The sequence below is a fragment of the Convolutriloba macropyga genome, chromosome 4 (assembly GCF_964194025.1).
Source record: "Convolutriloba macropyga chromosome 4, txConMacr16.3, whole genome shotgun sequence".
NCBI lineage: Eukaryota > Metazoa > Xenacoelomorpha > Acoela > Convolutidae > Convolutriloba > Convolutriloba macropyga.
The window spans coordinates 61608011-61626591 of NC_134471.1; the positions used below are offsets into that span (position 1 = coordinate 61608011).

Below are 18581 nucleotides of genomic sequence, written 5' to 3' on the forward strand. Positions count from 1 at the left end.
TCTTTTAAAAGCTCCCCCATAAGCAGTTGATCAATTAATAACTAAGTCATTTTCATCCTCAGTACCTTCAATCCATAGTATAAGTCTTTTAAAAGCTCCCCCATAAGCAGTTGATCAATTTATATCTAAGTCATTTTCATCCTCAGTACCTTCAATCCATTGTATAAGTCTTTTAGAAGCTCCCATATAAGCAGCTGATCAATTTATATCTAAGTCATTTTTATCCTCAGTACCTTCAATCCATAGTATAAGTCTTTTAAAAGCTCCCATACTAGTAGCTGATCAATTAATAACTAAGTCTTTTTTAACCTCAGTGCCTTCAATCCATAGTATAAGTCTTTTAAAAGCTTCCATACTAGTAGCTGATCAATTAATAACTAAGTCTTTTTTAACCTCAGTGCCTTCAATCCATAGTATAAGTCTTTTAAAAGCTCCCATACTAGTAGCTGATCAATTTATATCTAACTCATTTTTATCCTCAGTACCTTCAATCCATAGTATAAGTCTTTTAAAAGCTCCCTCATAAGCAGTTGATCAATTTATATCTAAGTCATTTTTATCCTCAGTACCTTCAATCCATAGTATAAGTCTTTTAAAAGCTCCCATATAAGCAGTTGATCAATTTATATCTAAGTCATTTTTATCCTCAGTACCTTCAATCCATAGTATAAGTCTTTTAAAAGCTCCCATACTAGTAGCTGATCAATTAATAACTAAGTCTTTTTTATTCTCAGTACCTTCAATCCATAGTATAAGTCTTTTAAAAGCTCCGCCATAAGCAGTTGATCAATTAATAACTAAGTCATTTTTGTCCTCAGTACCTTCAATCCATAGTATAAGTCTTTTAAAAGCTCCCCCATAAGCAGTTGATCAATTAATAACTAAGTCATTTTCATCCTCAGTACCTTCAATCCATAGTATAAGTCTTTTAAAAGCTCCCCCATAAGCAGTTGATCAATTTATATCTAAGTCATTTTCATCCTCAGTACCTTCAATCCATTGTACAAGTCTTTTAGAAGCTCCCATATAAGCAGCTGATCAATTTATATCTAAGTCATTTTTATCCTCAGTACCTTCAATCCATAGTATAAGTCTTTTAAAAGCTCCCATACTAGTAGCTGATCAATTAATAACTAAGTCTTTTTTAACCTCAGTGCTTTCAATCCATAGTATAAGTCTTTTAAAAGCTTCCATACTAGTAGCTGATCAATTAATAACTAAGTCTTTTTTAACCTCAGTGCCTTCAATCCATAGTATAAGTCTTTTAAAAGCTCCCATACTAGTAGCTGATCAATTTGTATCTAAGTCATTTTTATCCTCAGTACCTTCAATCCATAGTATAAGTCTTTTAAAAGCTCCCCCATAAGCGGTTGATCAATTAATAACTAAGTCATTTTTGTCCTCAGTACCTTCAATCCATTGTATAAGTCTTTTAAAAGCGCCCCCATAAGCAGTTGATCAATTTATATCTAAGTCATTTTCATCCTCAGTACCTTCAATCCATAGTATAAGTCTTTTAAAAGCTCCCATATAAGCAGTTGATCAATTTATATCTAAGTCATTTTTATCCTCAGTACCTTCAATCCATAGTATAAGTCTTTTAAAAGCTCCCCCATAAGCAGTTGATCAATTTATATCCAAGTCATTTCTATCCTCAGTACCTTCAATCCATAGTATAAGTCTTTTAAAAGCTCCCATATAAGCAGTTGATCAATTTATATCTAACTCATTTTTATCCTCAGTACCTTCAATCCATAGTATAAGTCTTTTAAAAGCTCCCCCATAAGCGGTTGATCAATTAATAACTAAGTCATTTTTATCCTCAATACCTTCAATCCATAGTATAAGTCTTTTAAAAGCTCCGCCATAAGCAGTTGATCAATTAATAACTAAGTCATTTTTGTCCTCAGTACCTTCAATCCATAGTATAAGTCTTTTAAAAGCTCCCCCATAAGCAGTTGATCAATTAATAACTAAGTCATTTTCATCCTCAGTACCTTCAATCCATTGAATAAGTCTTTTAAAAGCTCCCATATAAGCAGTTGATCAATTTATATCTAAGTCATTTTTATCCTCAGTGCCTTCAATCTATAGTATAAGCGTTTAAAAAGCTTCCGCGCTATCAGATGAAAATGAAAAAAGTAGCTGATGTATATATTACCAAACAAAAATTCCTCTTTGTCTCGAAAAAATTAGGAATATGTTCATAGTTACCTCCGTAGATCATCTGTGTCGATTGTAGCAATCTGTCATAATCTACCCTACAACTGATCTAAGTGTCTAAGTGAACTCAGTGAGTGTTTGTGAATGGTGGTGCGTGTTAAAAGTTTGTGAACTGGTGCCGTCTAATTTTCGCAATGGGGTTTCTCTAAACCAGCAAGGTCCGCTTCTCAATCATTGGGGTTGCCAAAGTTAAGAAGGCAAGGAGTTTACTGACGTCAGGCGAGTACAGTTCCTGCTACTCTTCAGACTGTTTATCTCAAGACTTTGTACTCCAGACAAGATATTAAAATTAATTCCCAATATATAGAATTTATCAACAAACAAAAATATAAAGGTGAGCAACATCAGAAATTGGTGATTAACTAAAATGTCATGAGACAAAGAGGAGAGTTTTGAAATAAAAAACCCAAAAACTGGTCAAAAAGTAAAAATTAAAAGGACTAACTGAATTATTCCTTTTCTGTAGTCGGTTTCCAACTGGCTCTCCTCGTTGCTCTCCACCTTGCACTCCCTTTTGCTCTCCACACTACTTTGTTCAGCCAGAAAAATGTCACCAATACCCTTAATATGTACAAGTTAAAACTCGCTTAGGTAACCAGCAGGTAGCTTAGGATCGAATACACAAGTTATTTTTCACCAATACCCCTGATATGTACAAGTTAAAACTCGCTTAGGTATCCACTAGGTAGCTAAGGATCCAATACACAAGTTATTTTTCTCCAATACCCCTGATATGTACAAGTTAAAACTCGCTTAGGTATCCACTAGGTAGCTAAGGATCCAATACACAAGTTATTTTTCACCAATACTCTTGATATGTACAAGTTAAAACTCGCTGGGGTAACCAGTAGATAGCTAAGGATCCAATACAAGTTATTTTTCACCAATACTCTTGATATGTACAAGTTGAAACTCGCTGGGGTAACCAGTAGATAGCTTAGGATCCAATACACAAGTTATTTTTCACCAATACTCTTGATATGTACAAGTTAAAACTCGCTTAGGTAACCAGCAGTTGGCTTAGGATCCAACACACAAGTTATTTTTCACCAATACTCTTTCGATGTACAAGTTAAAACTCGCTTAGGTAACCACTAGGTAGCTTAGGATCCAACACACAAGTTATTTTTCACCAATACTCTTTATATGTGCAAGTTAAAACTCGCTTAGGTAACCACTAGGTAGCTTAGGATCCAATACACAAGTTATTTTTCACCAATACTCTTTATATGTGCAAGTTAAAACTCGCTTAGGTAACCACTAGGTAGCTTAGGATCCAAGGCACAAGTTATTTTTCACCAATACTCTTTCGATGTACAAGTTAAAACCTCCTTAGGTAACCAGTAGGTAGCTTAAGATCCAATACACAAGTTATTTTTCACCAATACTTTTGATATTTACAAGTTAAAACCTCCTTAGGTAACCATGGTTATGTTTTTTAAAAAAGTAATTGTAGAAGTCAAACAAAATATGTTAACACCTGAAGATCAAAACAACAAACGAATGAAGTAAATTTCCGAGCATTATTTGTAATGTTACAAAAGCAGAACACATAGAAGCATTCCTTCAAAGCAGCTATTTTATGTTTTTGAGAAGTCTTAAAGCTTCTTCTTTAGCCAGACGTGTCTTCAAGTAGGTCCGTCTGTGGTTCGACCGTCGCCGGTATTTATTGCTTTGTACCACTATGCGATCAAATGCTGCACGATATGCGTCCCTCTGCTCAATTGCTCTGTCGAAGCAATCTTTCAATTGCCACATTTGATCATTCAGACGTTGAACATGAAACTGCGCTTCAGTGTTTTGTTGCTTCACTCTATCAAGCTCTTTCTGCAATTCGATGATAGTCCTTTCATAGCCCAGAACGCAAGCAAAGCACTCTCCACATGGATCCGACAAATCATTTACACTATTGAGCCCACATGGTTCATCTGAGTTCGATTCTTTGACATAAATAAAGTACAATTACAGTATGAAGCAGCTAAAATTGCAACAGCCTTACTCAAAAAAGCGCACTGTAAGTCCTGTTTATACTTACACTGTGACCATTTTCGATATTAGAACGGCTTGAAAACTTAGAACGCAAAGAAAAGCAGAATGACCATACAAAATGTACAACTCACGTTTGTCTGAATCCACAGCTGCGAATCTATCAGCTGATGAAGACGAAACGTCGGATTGTCCATTCCCATTCTTCATAGTTGCCATGATTTCACCTAGTCGTACTATGATCAAGCAGTTGACAAAGTGTTATAGTTTTCCAAAAATTCAAAAGCCGTGTTCAGATTGAATTTCTGTATGTTCTGTCTTCTCTTGTGGTTTTTCATGTCTGCTAACGTTTCACCAATTAGGATGTCTATTGAAATACCTTAGAAAATTTTTGTACAATTTCTCTCAAAACTTTCAAAAAATTTGGCAACTTCTTGATAGCTCTGGAGCGAACGTAGAATCCTCTTGAAAATGAAAGTTTTCGGGTGAGATTACCGTCACCGTAACAACAATTTTGAAAGAATGAAACAGGAACAATGAGCAAAACTTAAATTGCTGTTCAACTTTAATAGACATAATTAATGTGCCCGGTTTTATCGTCTGGCAGGTGTCTTTGGATTGGATAAAAATTGCTTTGATGTTGTCCTGGAAACTGTACATTAAACAAAATCCAAATAAACAAATTTTGAAATTATTCTGTCCAGGTAAAAAATATTTATGAGCGTTTTCTCTGAAACAAAAGAAAAACTGAATACAAAATTTGTCCTGACATTCTTAGTCAGTTGAGAGAGAGTAATTATTAATCTAAAAATGCGTACTTTAATAATACGCTTTTGTTTTAAAGTAAACAGAATTATTATAACCACGCTGTACTGTCTAGCTTCTTACAGACTACACGCTTGCTATTGTAAAGTGAACTAAATGAAGTATTGTCTCAAGTAGCCTACTAAGGCTACATCTACTATTGGTCGAATATGAGTATGAGGATACAATAGTGTAAAGTTATCACATATGTACTAACAACAAATTTAGCTTGTAAAACTAAGCTTACATTGAAGCTTACATAAAACTAAGATTGTATACACCTTTGGTCCAATGGTATGAGATCCGCTTCCCACGCACTAGACCCGGGTTCGAATCCCACCCATGGCAGAAGTTTTTGGAAATGTCCCCCCCCCCCTGTATTAGGTGCATGACTCGAGCATGTACTACTTCTGTTTCTTAATGAACTACTATTTTTTTTCAATCACATGAGACGTCGCAGTAATTCAACATCAATTCCAAATGAACCCCATTCAGGAAATCAACAGCTGTTTTCACAAAAGGGTTCGTCCTTTTGATAACAAAAGTAAACTTCTTTTGCTTTCTTGTAATTTGGATTAAAGACGATTCAGAAAAAGTTTGTAGTGATTCGGAAATTTAATTTTGTTAGCAGTGCTTTCGCTTCCCTGCAAAGTCAATGATAACTGTTTTCTCAGATTATACAGAAAAGCCTGCAGTTCTGAGCTAGGTTGTAGAAGTGAAATCGTGACAAGCAAGTCGTTTGAATAAATGATTCAGCTTTTCTCGGTTATGTTTGACATTAATTTTATTCTTACAAATTGGAACAGACTGAGTGTTTTTTTTATAGTGAGCTAAAGTAATCAAGCTAAAGCTGTCCTTCTGTCAGCTGGGTTTTTCATGTATAATTTATGAATTACGTGCAATTTTATTTGCCTATTTTTACTCCAAAATTTTGAAGTGATTCAACGAACACTTTCTGGTCATTAGCTACTTGGTGAGTCTACGTGACACCTACAAATGGCATTAAACGTCTGCAACTGATGATAGCACATTTTTTTGTTTTGCTTTGAAAGGTTCCGAATTTTGCAAAAAAAATCTCAAGCAGATTGTTTTTATCTTGACTTTTCTCTTGACTAAAATTCGAACCCATAATAGAACAATTCATTATAAAAATTGTTGATAGTAACAATCACAAATGAGTGTTTTTGTCTTCAGATCTAACTACTAAAAGAATGAGAATTTTTAATTGAGCTTTGTTTCAAACATTAACTGATTTGAAGTAAGGTGTTCTGCTTTATGCCTTTGTTCTCAAAATTGGTTGGCGCTTCATCTGAAGAAACTTTAGCATACAATCAACGTCCCTAGTTGGTTGTTTGATATTAATCTGGCTTTCAAAATAAATTTGTAATTTTTTGGTAATATTTGTTTATAACATTTGATTTAGACTAGATTATTTGATTAGAATAGAATTTGACTGCTCAGTTGAACTTAAAAAGTAGTTTTTGATGAATAACTGGTAATAAAGTTTGACCTCAATGCCTATTTTTCTTGTTAGCTTTGATAGAATTCTTTTCTTTTACAACTCTTTTGGAGCTAGCCTGAAAAGTTTTAAATCAAATTATGGTGGCTGATGGTTTTCTAGTTAATGCTTTATCAAGCGCAGTTTTAAGTGTTTCCAAACTTCTACAAATAACGGATATTTTTGTTCCGACCCCGCTTGAGGGGGGACGAACTATATACTCAAATGGGTTTTTTTTGTGCAGACAATTTTGGCCGATCGATATATTCATCGTAGAGAGTTGAGACTGGTATCAATAGAAAGCTCGTCATTCGTAAAATACGGAATTACAATATTTTTTGATTTTTGTTTTTACAGCGAGTTATCGAGGTTTAAAATTTTGAGAGAAGTAGAGTGAATTCTGTTGTTTTTATTCAGATTTTCCGTAATTTTTGACCAAGTTGTCATTTTTGCTAAAATATGTAAAAATTGTTGATATTAGTATTGTTGATTTTAAAGTCAAAAAAGGATTGTTGACCATTTTGATTTAACTTTTCGGTTAAGATTTTGGCCTAATATTTCAAAATTCAGCCGTTTTCATAAAAAATTGCCCGAAATAAGTTTAGTCCACTTTGATTAACTTTACCGGAAGTACACACCCAAAAGCCATTACAACAATGATTTTAAACTACAAAGGGAGCCATTCCTACTTTCACTTCCCTTTAGAGTAGTCTGGAATTCAAATTTTACCGTTTTTTTGCTAACTTTACTCTAATTATCAAAAACGCAGCATTTATTTTTGATCTTTTAACTAACAAATTATCTAGATGTATAACATTTGAAGCAATTGAGTGTTCTTAATGAATGAAAAACAATAGCAAGGCTAGTTTTGATTCAATTTTGGACTGTTACAATCCAAAAATGTTTTGTAGATTAATCAGTCGGTCTTTTAAGAAAAATTTTGCTCTTAATTGTGAATTAAAGAAAGAACAATTCAAATCACAGCTCACTCTTGATAGGTCCATTTGGCTTCCTAAGGAGCGACAAATCAATATATCTAGTTTCTTTTCTCGAAAGATTATGGTCGTTTTTACTTTTTTGTTTGATATTTAAATAAACAATGGCTTATTGAATTTTGCCACTCTTTTTCTCTTAATTTCGTCAACTTGTAGCTTACCGTTAGTAAAGAAAGTATTTTTTCCTCTCTTCTCTACTGAATGAAAATTTAATCTTTTTTCGGTTTTATGAGTTAAGTTATAGTTTTCTGGCTTTGATACTACTAGATTTCACATTTTTTTTTAAGGCATTAGCCCATTTATCACGTTTTTTCGCCTTTTTTTCACATTATCACATTATTGACAGTTCACAAATTACATTATTGACGTTCAAAATAAGGCACAATTGGCCACATAAAAGTCTCTAACGGCATGGATTATGGTTTCAACGGCTTCGACGCCCCTTTCTCGAAGAATTTAATTGAATTTTTTACAATTGTCTTTAACTCTCGCTTTTGTTTTGTGTTTTTAGTCGTACGAAATTTCCCGGTTATTTACAGGTCTCATTGGTTTTTATGGAGGAATAGATGAGCCTATGTTCTGATTTGAGTAGATAGCTGATTGCTTACTTGACTTTGAAAACAATTGTTAAACCTTTTTAACGTCGCATTTTGTGATTATTCTTTGTCCATTATAACTTAGTCTCGTTAAATACAGGTCACATTTAAACTAGCGTTTTTAAAGAATTCGTTATTAATTTACTGGCTTCGACTCAGGTTGCTGGAAAAAACTTCTTTTTGATTTTTGAATGTATTTGACGTTCTTTTTCATCATGACTTAGAAAATAATTGTTTTCGAAAAGTACAAAAGATTTACTTATTTCTGCCTTTTTTTCTTTTTTTGTCTGCTTGATTCCTATTCCCATTAATGAAAGATCGCATATCACATGATCGGCGTTCGAGGAAGGCTCAATTGAACATTTTTTGAGGGGCAAAATATGGCTTTACGGCCCCGACATTGTTTTCTCGCAAATTTTGATTGAGTTTTTGTTTTTTGTCTGTTTCTTTTTCTTTTGTAACCACATAAAAAAATGAATAATGACAGGTCTCAATGCCCTCTTATAGAGGCGTCTGTGGTCTTAAAACATTTGGATAACTTGAATTGATATCTAATTTTTTTCATTAATTCGAAATAAATTTTTTTTAACTTTGCTGTTTTTTTGTTCTTTTTTGTCTAATTGTTACCGCTAATAAGGGATTGGTTCATATCTTTTTTCTGGTGAAGTAAAAATTATTTTGTTTAGTTTCAGTTTTATCTGACCCTCTTTCGACTTTGGTAATAAGTATGTTTTTTTTTTAATTGGACATAAAGTTTTGGATGTAATTAAAGTTTGTTGTTATTTTTGTTTGCTTTTCTTGTTTGTCTTGGTTCGCTTTCTTTGTAATTGCTGATTGCTGATCTCATCAATCTAACGCGGCATTTTTCACTTCACTGAGTCATTTGCGTTGGAGGTGAATTTGTTGTTCATACATTTTTTTTTTAAAAAAAGGAATCTTTTGGGGTTTTCTATCTGTTCTTCATTTCGTAGAAATTTATGCCAAAAATGCGGATGAGCGGGTTCGGAACTTTATGTGTGAACGCACATTACGGATCCTCTTTGTCTATTATAAATCTGTTTGTTAAATAGCAATTTTGAACAGCGATTGTTAATTGAAGACTAAATACATATATCTGTAAGTGTGTTTGAATTGTAGCTTTTACGCTTGATTATAAAGTATAACGTACGCTGGGTAGAGGCTTATTGTTCGGAAGCACATTACTGATCCTCCTTGTTTAATATCTTTATCGAATAAACTTCTTATATCTAATAAACTTATATCACGGTAGCTAATTGATGGTAGTGCCTGAGTTACTGAAAGTTTGGGTATTTGAAGATAAGCAATTAGATTTCAACGTCATGCATATTTGTGACAATTATGCAGTAGCCTTCATTACTAATATATTTAAAGAACACTTTTACTTAGTTTTTAGAAAGGTCAGCTGAGCTTTTTTGACCGAGTTTAAGTTTTGATTACTCTTGGTACAATTGTTTGGGTTACAATTAAAGCATGTGGGAAATGATTTTCTGTTTTATCGTCGTTGCGTTGTTTTTAGATGACATTGAGGGCCAGCCTGATGCCGGAAACATAAAGATCCAAGCACTCTTCATTGTTCTTATCTTCGCGTATTACGTCACTACTTGCGGAATTGAGCGCATCTTTCAATCGATGACTTACTCATTCGGACTGTGCGGACCTCTTAAGTTGAATCCGGCCGCGGCTGTCATCACAGACAATGCTTACAATGGTGGATTCATGTCTGGACGCATTTTGAGCATTTTTATTGGTGAGACCTGGCATCTGTTTCCACACTATGCTTTTTTCCGACTAATTGAACCTTTTGCTGTCAAGTAGATGTTTGCTGTCAAGGAACCAAAAAAATTTTGGGTTAGCAGAATTGAAATTCCGTATTAAAACAAAACGTTGCAGATTTAATTCTTCAAAAATATCTGAAAGAAAAATGTTTTTGTCCTAATGAAATGAGCTGTGGTAAAAAACAATTGGTTTAAATGCTTCAGCCAAATTCATTGAGCCAAGTCGCCTCGTGGTGATCAGCCTGTCAACTTGTCTATTGGCCTCAATTTTTCTCACTATCGTGAGTGATTTCTCTGCCATTGGATTGTATTTGGGAACATTCGTAGTTGGATTCTTCCTGGCTTCTGAGTTCGGCGGATGTGTTAACTGGACTGCCAAGGTTCGTTTTTGTAGCAAACCTTCTTTTGAAATTATACCAAAATTTTGAACATAATAACATAATACTAAACAAAAATTTGATCTTCGAACAAAGCATGTTTTAGCTGTGATTTTTGGAGCTCTGATGTAGCGTAATTATCACAAGTCACCTTTTTTGGTATGAGTGTGTTATATTTGTTACAATTCTTGAGCTTCGTTAAGGCTGTTCAGAAACATCAGTTGAGAACACAGCATTAACCTGTTTCCGGAAGCTTAAGAAAGCACAATCACAAAGTTAAGTACTAACTTGCTTAACATTTGTTCAAATCGATTTCTGTATTGGCTCAAAATTCCGCTCAAAATTACTTGACTTTAAAAATGCTAACTTTGAAAGTCATCCTTGACAATATCTTTTAGAAGATCGACATCACGGGAAAAGTATCTTCGGCCTTCTTCGCTGGTTGTGGTGTGGGAGGAGCGTTAACGCCTATCTTGTGTGGATACCTATTCGACTCTTCTCTGGGACCCATGTCCATTATGTATCTTGCTTGTTTCTCTTGTGTTCTGCAATGTGTCATATTCGCAGGAGCCTGGACTGTTGCAAGATACAACCAATTGAAGTGAAAATACGACTTCTTTGACTAATGAGCACGACCTCATTGTAATTATACTTTATGTAACTTGTTTGATAGCTTTATTGAATTAACTTTGTAAAACAAACTTTTTGCTTGCATGACCACGACAATCTAATATCGCCTTCAGCCTAATATTTTTTGAATTGTAGCAAAAGCTGCAGAGAATCGCTATCTCAATAAATAACAAGAAAGGTTTTATATCGAATTTATCTTGAGTAAATTTTACTGTTTTTAGGTAACTGTAATCATGATACTGATAATTCACCGAGTAGACATAAATTTCTATTGCCGAAAAGAGGAGAGTGTGGTTGCAGAGTCCACTTTGTTCAACTTTGCGTGCCGAAGTGGTTCAACTATACTGTAATGTATATTTTCAAGGCGTTTTGTAGGGGTTTAAAGTTTCTTTTTGATTTTCATGCGTTTCTTTTTTTCGGCCGATCTTTTTTTCTGTTCAGTTTTGATTGAGCGCCAAACATATTTTATGTTTTGAAAAACCACATTGATTCTTTTTTAGTTACTCTCAAACTATGTTTGTGGCAATTATATTAGTCCGGTGGTATTTTTAATGCAATTTTTTGCTTGACCGATTTTTTGTCTGACCCATGTGACTTTTCGTCCTCAAGAATGGGACAAAAAGATAGAGGAGACAGTTTCAGGGTGTGTGGGGGAGGTTCTTAGTCTAAATAGTCTAAAAATTTGACCCTCTAGCTCTTAATCCCCTTCTCGGCTCACTTCTAATGCTAGCATCTCTAAGTCAGTCGGTTATGTTTTGATATATTAGGCAACGAGAACTTCACAAAAGCAGCAGGGTTTAAGAAAAAAGTTTTGACAGCGTTTATTATTTTTCTTCCAGTACCTCACATTAAGCAGATGTTTTGTTTATCAAGGTGGTTTTTCTAGCATTCCTATTTTATTTTACAGCAACTAATGTCTGTTGAAAAGAAAGATTGTCAATTTTTTTCTCATTTAATTTTTTTAGTGTTGTGCTGTTTTCTGCCTTTTGTGACGCTCAGTATATTTGAAGATCGCCTTCAGTTTAAGTGCTGAAATGGCAGCGGTCCTCGGGGGTATTTTTTTAAAATGTTTATTGTTCATTAAATTTTGAAGCAATATATTAGGAATTTTTCATTGTTTCTTATTTTAGGTCTTTATTCACACATTTTCATGATTTTTAAAGTCAAATTCGAATAGTGATTTTGATCAAGCCGAACCAGAAAGTTTAGCGAAAAAGCAATGGGTTTTCCAGCGTTATGAAAAAACGTCGTCGGGACAAAAAATGTTTTTCTCCATTGTGATTTTTTGTTTACGTGCTGCAGTTTAACTCCTTTTGGCTGTCTCTTGGGTTTTTTTTGTTGCGACCATATGACGTCACAATCACTTCAAATCTGCTTTTTGTTCATTTGATCATGCAATTTCATGAATTGCATGCGTGATGTCAATTTTACTCTTATCAGAATGAGTTTTGTTTTGTTCGTTCGCGTGATTAAGTTTTTGTCACACGTGGCTTAGCTCAATCTCAAAAATGACTTCCTGGCTCTGAAATTGACTCTTATTTACTTTAATTCGAGGAGATAAGGTCAAGTGTGTGCGTGTCACTCTAATTGAAGGTTATTTGAGAGCAGCTATAAATTAAACAGATTCCTAATCAAAATATAATATCTCTGCGTTTAATTATTAGAATTTTTTGGTCTTTTTTATTATCTTTTGAGACTACAGATCTACGAAGCTATTACGGCTGTTTTCTGGCATTCTGCCAGCTTTTTTTACGTTTTTTCTAAATGCGTTACTTGTTTGTCTTTGGCTATGTTTGTCTTTTTTCACTGTTTGGTTACTATTTGGCATTGGATTAGAGGGCACCTATAGAAGCTCTTTCTTGGCATACGTATGAGCATAGAACTAACTTATAAGGTCATTTTTATTTTAATTGACTACTAAAGATTTTTGAACATATCATAAACACTCCTAGTCAAAGTTTTGAAATATCAGTTCAAAATATACAATAGTAGAGTCGAAAAACGAATGTAGAGCGCGAAATTTTGTTACTAATGAATTCCTTTCTAATAAATGATTGTTAGTTTTTGATCAAATTACATTTCGCGTTTCGACCTTTAAGGGGTATAGCTAATTTTGGATGTTGACATTGAATTGGAAAATTTCTAGTCATTGGCATCACATATTGTGTTCAGCAACTACTTCGAGTCGTTTCCAGAATTTTATGGGCTTGTTTTTTTTAGTACGAGCAAGCAAAAACATGTTGGGAGAGTGAATACAGTTTTAAAAATTTGAACAAATTCGGAGGTCAGAGTTTGATTGAATACGTTTTTTGTAGTCTCTTTTGACATGGATCAGAAAACAATCTAGTGTCAGGATAAAGATATCAATTTAGCACTTGAAATAAATATGTAGATCAATACGTCGAAACAATTGAAAATTAGGGTACAAAGGAATGAATTGTCTTCCTTCAATTTTCTGAAAGAGTAAGAAAAGTAGGTTAAAAATTTTCGCTCAGCGAGGGAAGTGTTGTTCTTGTGCGATATTTTCAAAAGTGTTTTGATTTTGTTTTAGCTGCTGCTTTCTGCTGCTTTTGGTCAGTTGTTTTTCTCTCAAATTTCATCAGGGAATTGCTGAGTTAAGAGGAGTTTTTGTTTCGTCTTTCAAAGCATTATTGACTTTTAGATTAATATTAGGCCTTCTTTTCAAATCATTTTTAGCGTTTCATTAGCTTGAACTTAGTCGGTTTTCTATTGCATATTGGGGCATTTTGGATTCATTATATTGTTGTTAGCGTATTGTTGTGTTTTCGGTTTGATTACTGTTTTCATTTCTTTTTACAGAAAATATTAGAAAAATCTGGGCCGGTTTTACAAGGGCTTTTTGTAGTTCAGTGACTATCTAGAGTTGTTCGATGTTTTTGGTACTGAGAGTATTGATTTGATTTTTTTGATGAGGCAGTGTTTACTGAATTTACTTTTTCTTTTTGTTTTGTAGGCTTCCTTTCTGTGTGATTTCTGCTGTGTTGCTAGGTTATTTACGGCAATCATTGTTTACTTAGCTAGTCTAGCGGCAATGTTTTCGTTAGCTTTTTGTATGCAACTTGTGATGTCATTACTCAAATTAGCTTCTTTTTTTTCAAGTTGACTACCTTTTTGTTGTGTTGACTACAGATCTACGAAGCTGTCTCAGCTATTTTGTATTAAAACTACCAGCTATGTGTTTAGTAATTGGTCCGATCATCTAGAGAGAATCGGCTGATAGCTATCTCAGGTTTTGTTCAAGAAAAGCGTTGCACTTTTCTGTGCCTTCGATTTTCTCAAGTGAAATTTTTTGATAATGAGAAATTGAAATGGTAGCAAAATTATAAAAGCGCGCAAAGAGCATTATACAAATTAAACTAGCATTTAGTTTTTGGCAGTAAACGATTGTTTTTTCAAGCTGATGAGGGTCTCTTTGTGTGTTTATGGTCAATCGAAAGTGTCGCCTCTGTTAGTTGTGCCTGCAAACTTCATATGAATGGCTTTGATCTCTTCTTGTGGCAAATGTTGAGTCAAATTCACTGTCGTCTAAAATGTAATCAATTCATTTCAAAAAGTTTTTTCCTCAAGTGTTTTTAATAACGATATACTTGAATATACGTGAATTATTCATTAGCAGTGAGCTTCAGCCATTGTCAGTTGCGCTGCAAGTTTGTACTATCTTTTTGCAAGAAACTTTGATTTTAACATATAACTTAATGTCCGATATCTGGCTTTACTTTTCAGTTACCACAAGGTGAAGTGATGTGTTTATAATATGGCTTCTTTTTAATGATAAAGATAGCATACACTGATATCAATTGGAGAAGGCGAGCTCACTGGACTGCGATCATCGTTAGCGGAGGTGCTACAATCAAGCAATTGGGTCCCTGGTGAACTGCCATTGTTGTTGTTCTTGTTCAGTTGCTGTTGTTGAACTGCTGCAGTGGCGGCCATTCCAATCATGAGCTGGGTCGCTACTTGCCTTTCAGCTTCACGCTCTTCAGTTGTTTGACGTCTAAACCCAATTTTGGAAATTGAAGATTAGAGAACACAAACAAAGGTTTTCCTGCAAAAATTGATCATATGCTCAATATTGTCATAAATAGTCCATCTATAGTTAATAATTCTTTTGAGCAATTCGCTGTTAAATTCTGATAGGGATGTCCTCGTATTTGACGTTCCTTGAGATTTTGTCACTTTTTTTTCAACTTGAACTTTCTCAGCCGGACAGAATTAGAAGTGTTCTTGACAAAGTTGTGCTGAATCGTGATTACAAATGCATTTGCGCTCTAACCGAGCATAGATAACCGGGACTGAGATGAAATGTTCGAAGTATCTTCTACTATAACCCAATATCAGAAATAAGCGCATATCTTGGCAGCGTTAAAAAATAAGATTTAACTAAATATGTATTTTTCTGGCAGAAGCATATTGTGAAACGACCAGTAGAAAAAGAAGTATTTCTGGATGGTCATTTTTACCCCCCAAGAAGAGTAAGCATTTGCATCGACATTGATGTAGTATAGAACTTCTGAGTTTATAGTAGAGGAGTTAAACCTACTTTGATGATAAAATAGCTGTTTGCAACGATTCACAAGATGAGAACAGATTATGAATATTTTGGGCGAACTATTGATTGCGTACCTCCATTTTGTGCGTCTGTTTTGAAACCAAGTCTTCACTTGCGAGTCAGTCATGTTCAGTTTTCCAGCCATGGTGGCCCTCTCCCCACTGGCCAAGTACTTCTGCTGGTGGAACCTCTTCTCCAACTCACAGATCTGCAGTCGAGTGAAAGAGGTGCGAGGCTTCTTTCTTTTGATCAGAGCTGCTGCTGCCAATGAGGCTGATTGGCTCGTTCCTGAAATGGTAAAAATTAGTCTCGATTTTTATCCATGAAGAATTGAGATCATAACAAAATTGTAAATGAACGGGCAACTTCATTGGCCTTCCTATAAGTGTACGCATAACGATGATTATTGTCTTTGTTTGTCGTTTGAATGTCCGCTAGACGTTTCATCCTTGTAACTTTTCATATTAAAAATTGTTGCTTTTTCAGTCATTAACAATTATTTTCCATTTTTGGCCCTGGGTTCTATTTAGTTGATGATAAGAGATAATAGCGGGAGTGAGTATTGAAAATTAGGCTTATACCTGTGAAGTCAGGAGGAGAAATCATAGGACCATTTTGAACCATTCCTGCTAGTGACCCATGTTGCGCTCTCATTAAGGAACCCAGTATACCCCCGTTTGTCCCTAGACTGGACCCTGGTACCCCTGACTTGTATATACTGGCCAGATGGGCTAAAAGAGCCTGTGGGTGACTGCAATTTGTTGCAGGTGGGAATTGGGCAAAGGGGTGATTGGGAAGGTTGTTTGGGTAGTTGGCACTTTGTGGGTTGATGTTATTGGGTGTGGTCGTTGTATGTTTCATGAGATTTGAAGGGTTGTTTTGAGAAATTGGGGAAACCACTGAAACAGAACTGAGAGTCCACATGGTTTCAAAGTTCCATCTAGTTGTGTTCTCATAATAAAGTGTAAATATTCAAAATTTGTACAGAAAGACATTGTTTTTGTTTTAATTTAAGACTTTGACTCCAGAAAGGAAATTTGCGGCGAAATTTTTGTTATCACCAATATATACTAATAGCGAATGATGTGGGTAAACTATCTTTTTTCAACCTTTTTAAACTTTGTTACAGCATTGCATAACTGTTACTATTAGATTTATTTTTGAGTAATGGTAGAAAATTTATTAGAACGAACACGCTCTCAACAAAGTTTAAAACTGTTTGTTATACTAACATGATAGAAGTTTTTCTCGGACTGTGTTTTGATTGTAAACTGCTGTGGCGGGGCTCAAAAACCCATTATTTGAGTTCAAAGGCCACGAGTTTGTAATATTTCCGTTAAAATGTTGACCTGCTGCTTGTTGGTGAGATGACGGCGATGAATTATTTGTACTGGCTAAGTCAGTTTTGTTTACATATTGAAGTCGTTGCTGTTGTTGGGATTCTAACTGGTAAACTTGGGCTAAATTAGTCAAAAATGGGTTGTTTGGCAGTTGAGAAATTTGATGAACTTGTTCTGTGTTCAAAGCTGCAGTTGCGGGTGGAGTATGAGTTTTATCGTTGTCCGAGTTTTTGGGCGAAAATTGTGGTGATCGTTTTGCTTCCCCGTTTTGATCGTAGATTTCTCGCTTGAACTCAGGAAGTGGATTGATTTTCTGGGTGTTTTCCGAAGAGTTACTTGGAACTGTTTTGGCATCGAAGTTGTCAGTTTTCTCAGAGTGGATATCAATGTCATTATTTTTAACGTCAACGTCGAGTTTACATAATCGCGGTGGCTCATTCTCGTTGAGGAGATTGGATATACCGAATTTAAGCGGCATTATGGTTTTTTTTAACTGAATAAGATGTCGATAAAGTAATTAGTTACTCTTTAATTGGTTAATTTTTGAATTTTTGTGCTGGGAACAATTATGTTCGAATGGAAATAATAGCGGTGTTCTAAGCAGACATGAAGTTTTTTCTATTTCAAGATAGTGTGTCCAGTTAATGAAATGAGTATTTTCAAAACAATAATTCCGATCTTGCAAATTTTGTTCTTTATTGAAAGAGCTTGAGTATCAGATCTAACACAGGTAATTTTAATGGTTTATAGAAAATGTTTTGAACCACTTTTTGCCAGAAGTTAAGTTTGTAAGATGCGAACTGATTTTTAAAATCTGAATCGTTCTCTCCTCAAATTTTGTAAAGTATGATTAAAGTACAGTAGAAAGTATTTTAGAAGTAGAGTTGAATGAATGTGAATTGTAGTTAATAAAATTTATTGATGTGGTATTTAACAACAAGGAACAATCGCAATTAATGACCGAGTTCTTAAGGCTTTTTCAGGCGAAAAGGGGAATTTATTTCACCCCCTTCAATCCCCCAACCTAGTTCAGCTGCTGCTGCTAATCGAAATAAGAAACGGGGTCGAATCAAATTGCTTTTTAGTCGATTAAGCCAATCAATCTGTCTAAATTATTACTGCTAACCTGTCTAGTTAATTAGTGACTAGAGAGATAACCAGGTTTATTGTTGTGCTTTTTTAGACGCAACGGGAAATGGCAATTAGGAATCGTGTCCAGATATATTTCACTGATGTATTCCAGAGATGGATTGATATGGGGAAGTTGTGTTGTTGTTGTTGTTTTGAGAAAGTGAGAAATAGGCAGCTGGTTTTAACTTAACATTAGATGATTGATTTTGGCCCACAATTGTAAGTAATGAGACTTTGATTGCATCGCACCCCAATTGGAAGATGTCCCACTTTGCAGAAAATTTTCAAAGTTCTTGATTAATATAATATCGTTTGTCGGTTATAACGCATGACAGATACTTTTTTCACAAAAGGTTTTTGACCTTTTGGACACTCATTATATCATATTATTGCATCAGAAACAATGTCATTGAGCGCTACTAGTCCAAGTTTTTATAAGAGAATAAAGCTCACCATCTTTGGGGTTTCCATGCAACTCAGCAAGATTTCAGGGGTGAGATATTTTCTGATTGTGTTGGCTGCGAGAACTTACATTACCACGCTGATCTTCTGAGCACCTTTTTTTTTTGCAAAAATGAGTTTTTAATTCAAAAGTTTGTGATAAAATGTTTCCCATAATGACTCATTGTCCAAAA

General features: G+C 34.6%; 2 protein-coding genes across 2 annotated transcripts in view; one reads left to right on the forward strand and one right to left on the reverse strand.

The window, feature by feature from the left end:
• The window catches only part of LOC142337802 (sodium-dependent glucose transporter 1A-like), a 49177-nt gene extending 38201 nt beyond the window's left edge, over positions 1 to 10976 (forward strand). Inside the window, exons 6-8 of the mRNA XM_075387324.1 lie at positions 9640 to 9870; positions 10103 to 10278; positions 10674 to 10976. Coding sequence (XP_075243439.1) covers positions 9640 to 9870; positions 10103 to 10278; positions 10674 to 10880 — 614 coding nt within the window. The 3' untranslated portion in view covers positions 10881 to 10976. The remainder of the gene's footprint in view (positions 1 to 9639; positions 9871 to 10102; positions 10279 to 10673) is intronic.
• A 3253-nt stretch (positions 10977 to 14229) lies between these two features.
• LOC142338587 (uncharacterized) lies at positions 14230 to 18483 on the reverse strand. The gene is made up of 5 exons (XM_075388404.1): positions 16708 to 18483; positions 16057 to 16374; positions 15550 to 15763; positions 14713 to 14920; positions 14230 to 14451 (listed from the first exon to the last, which is right to left on the reverse strand). Exons 1-5 carry the CDS (start codon positions 17291 to 17293, stop codon positions 14353 to 14355), a joined length of 1425 nt encoding a protein of 474 aa, XP_075244519.1. The 5' UTR covers positions 17294 to 18483; the 3' UTR covers positions 14230 to 14352.
• Between the last annotated feature and the right edge of the window lie 98 nt (positions 18484 to 18581).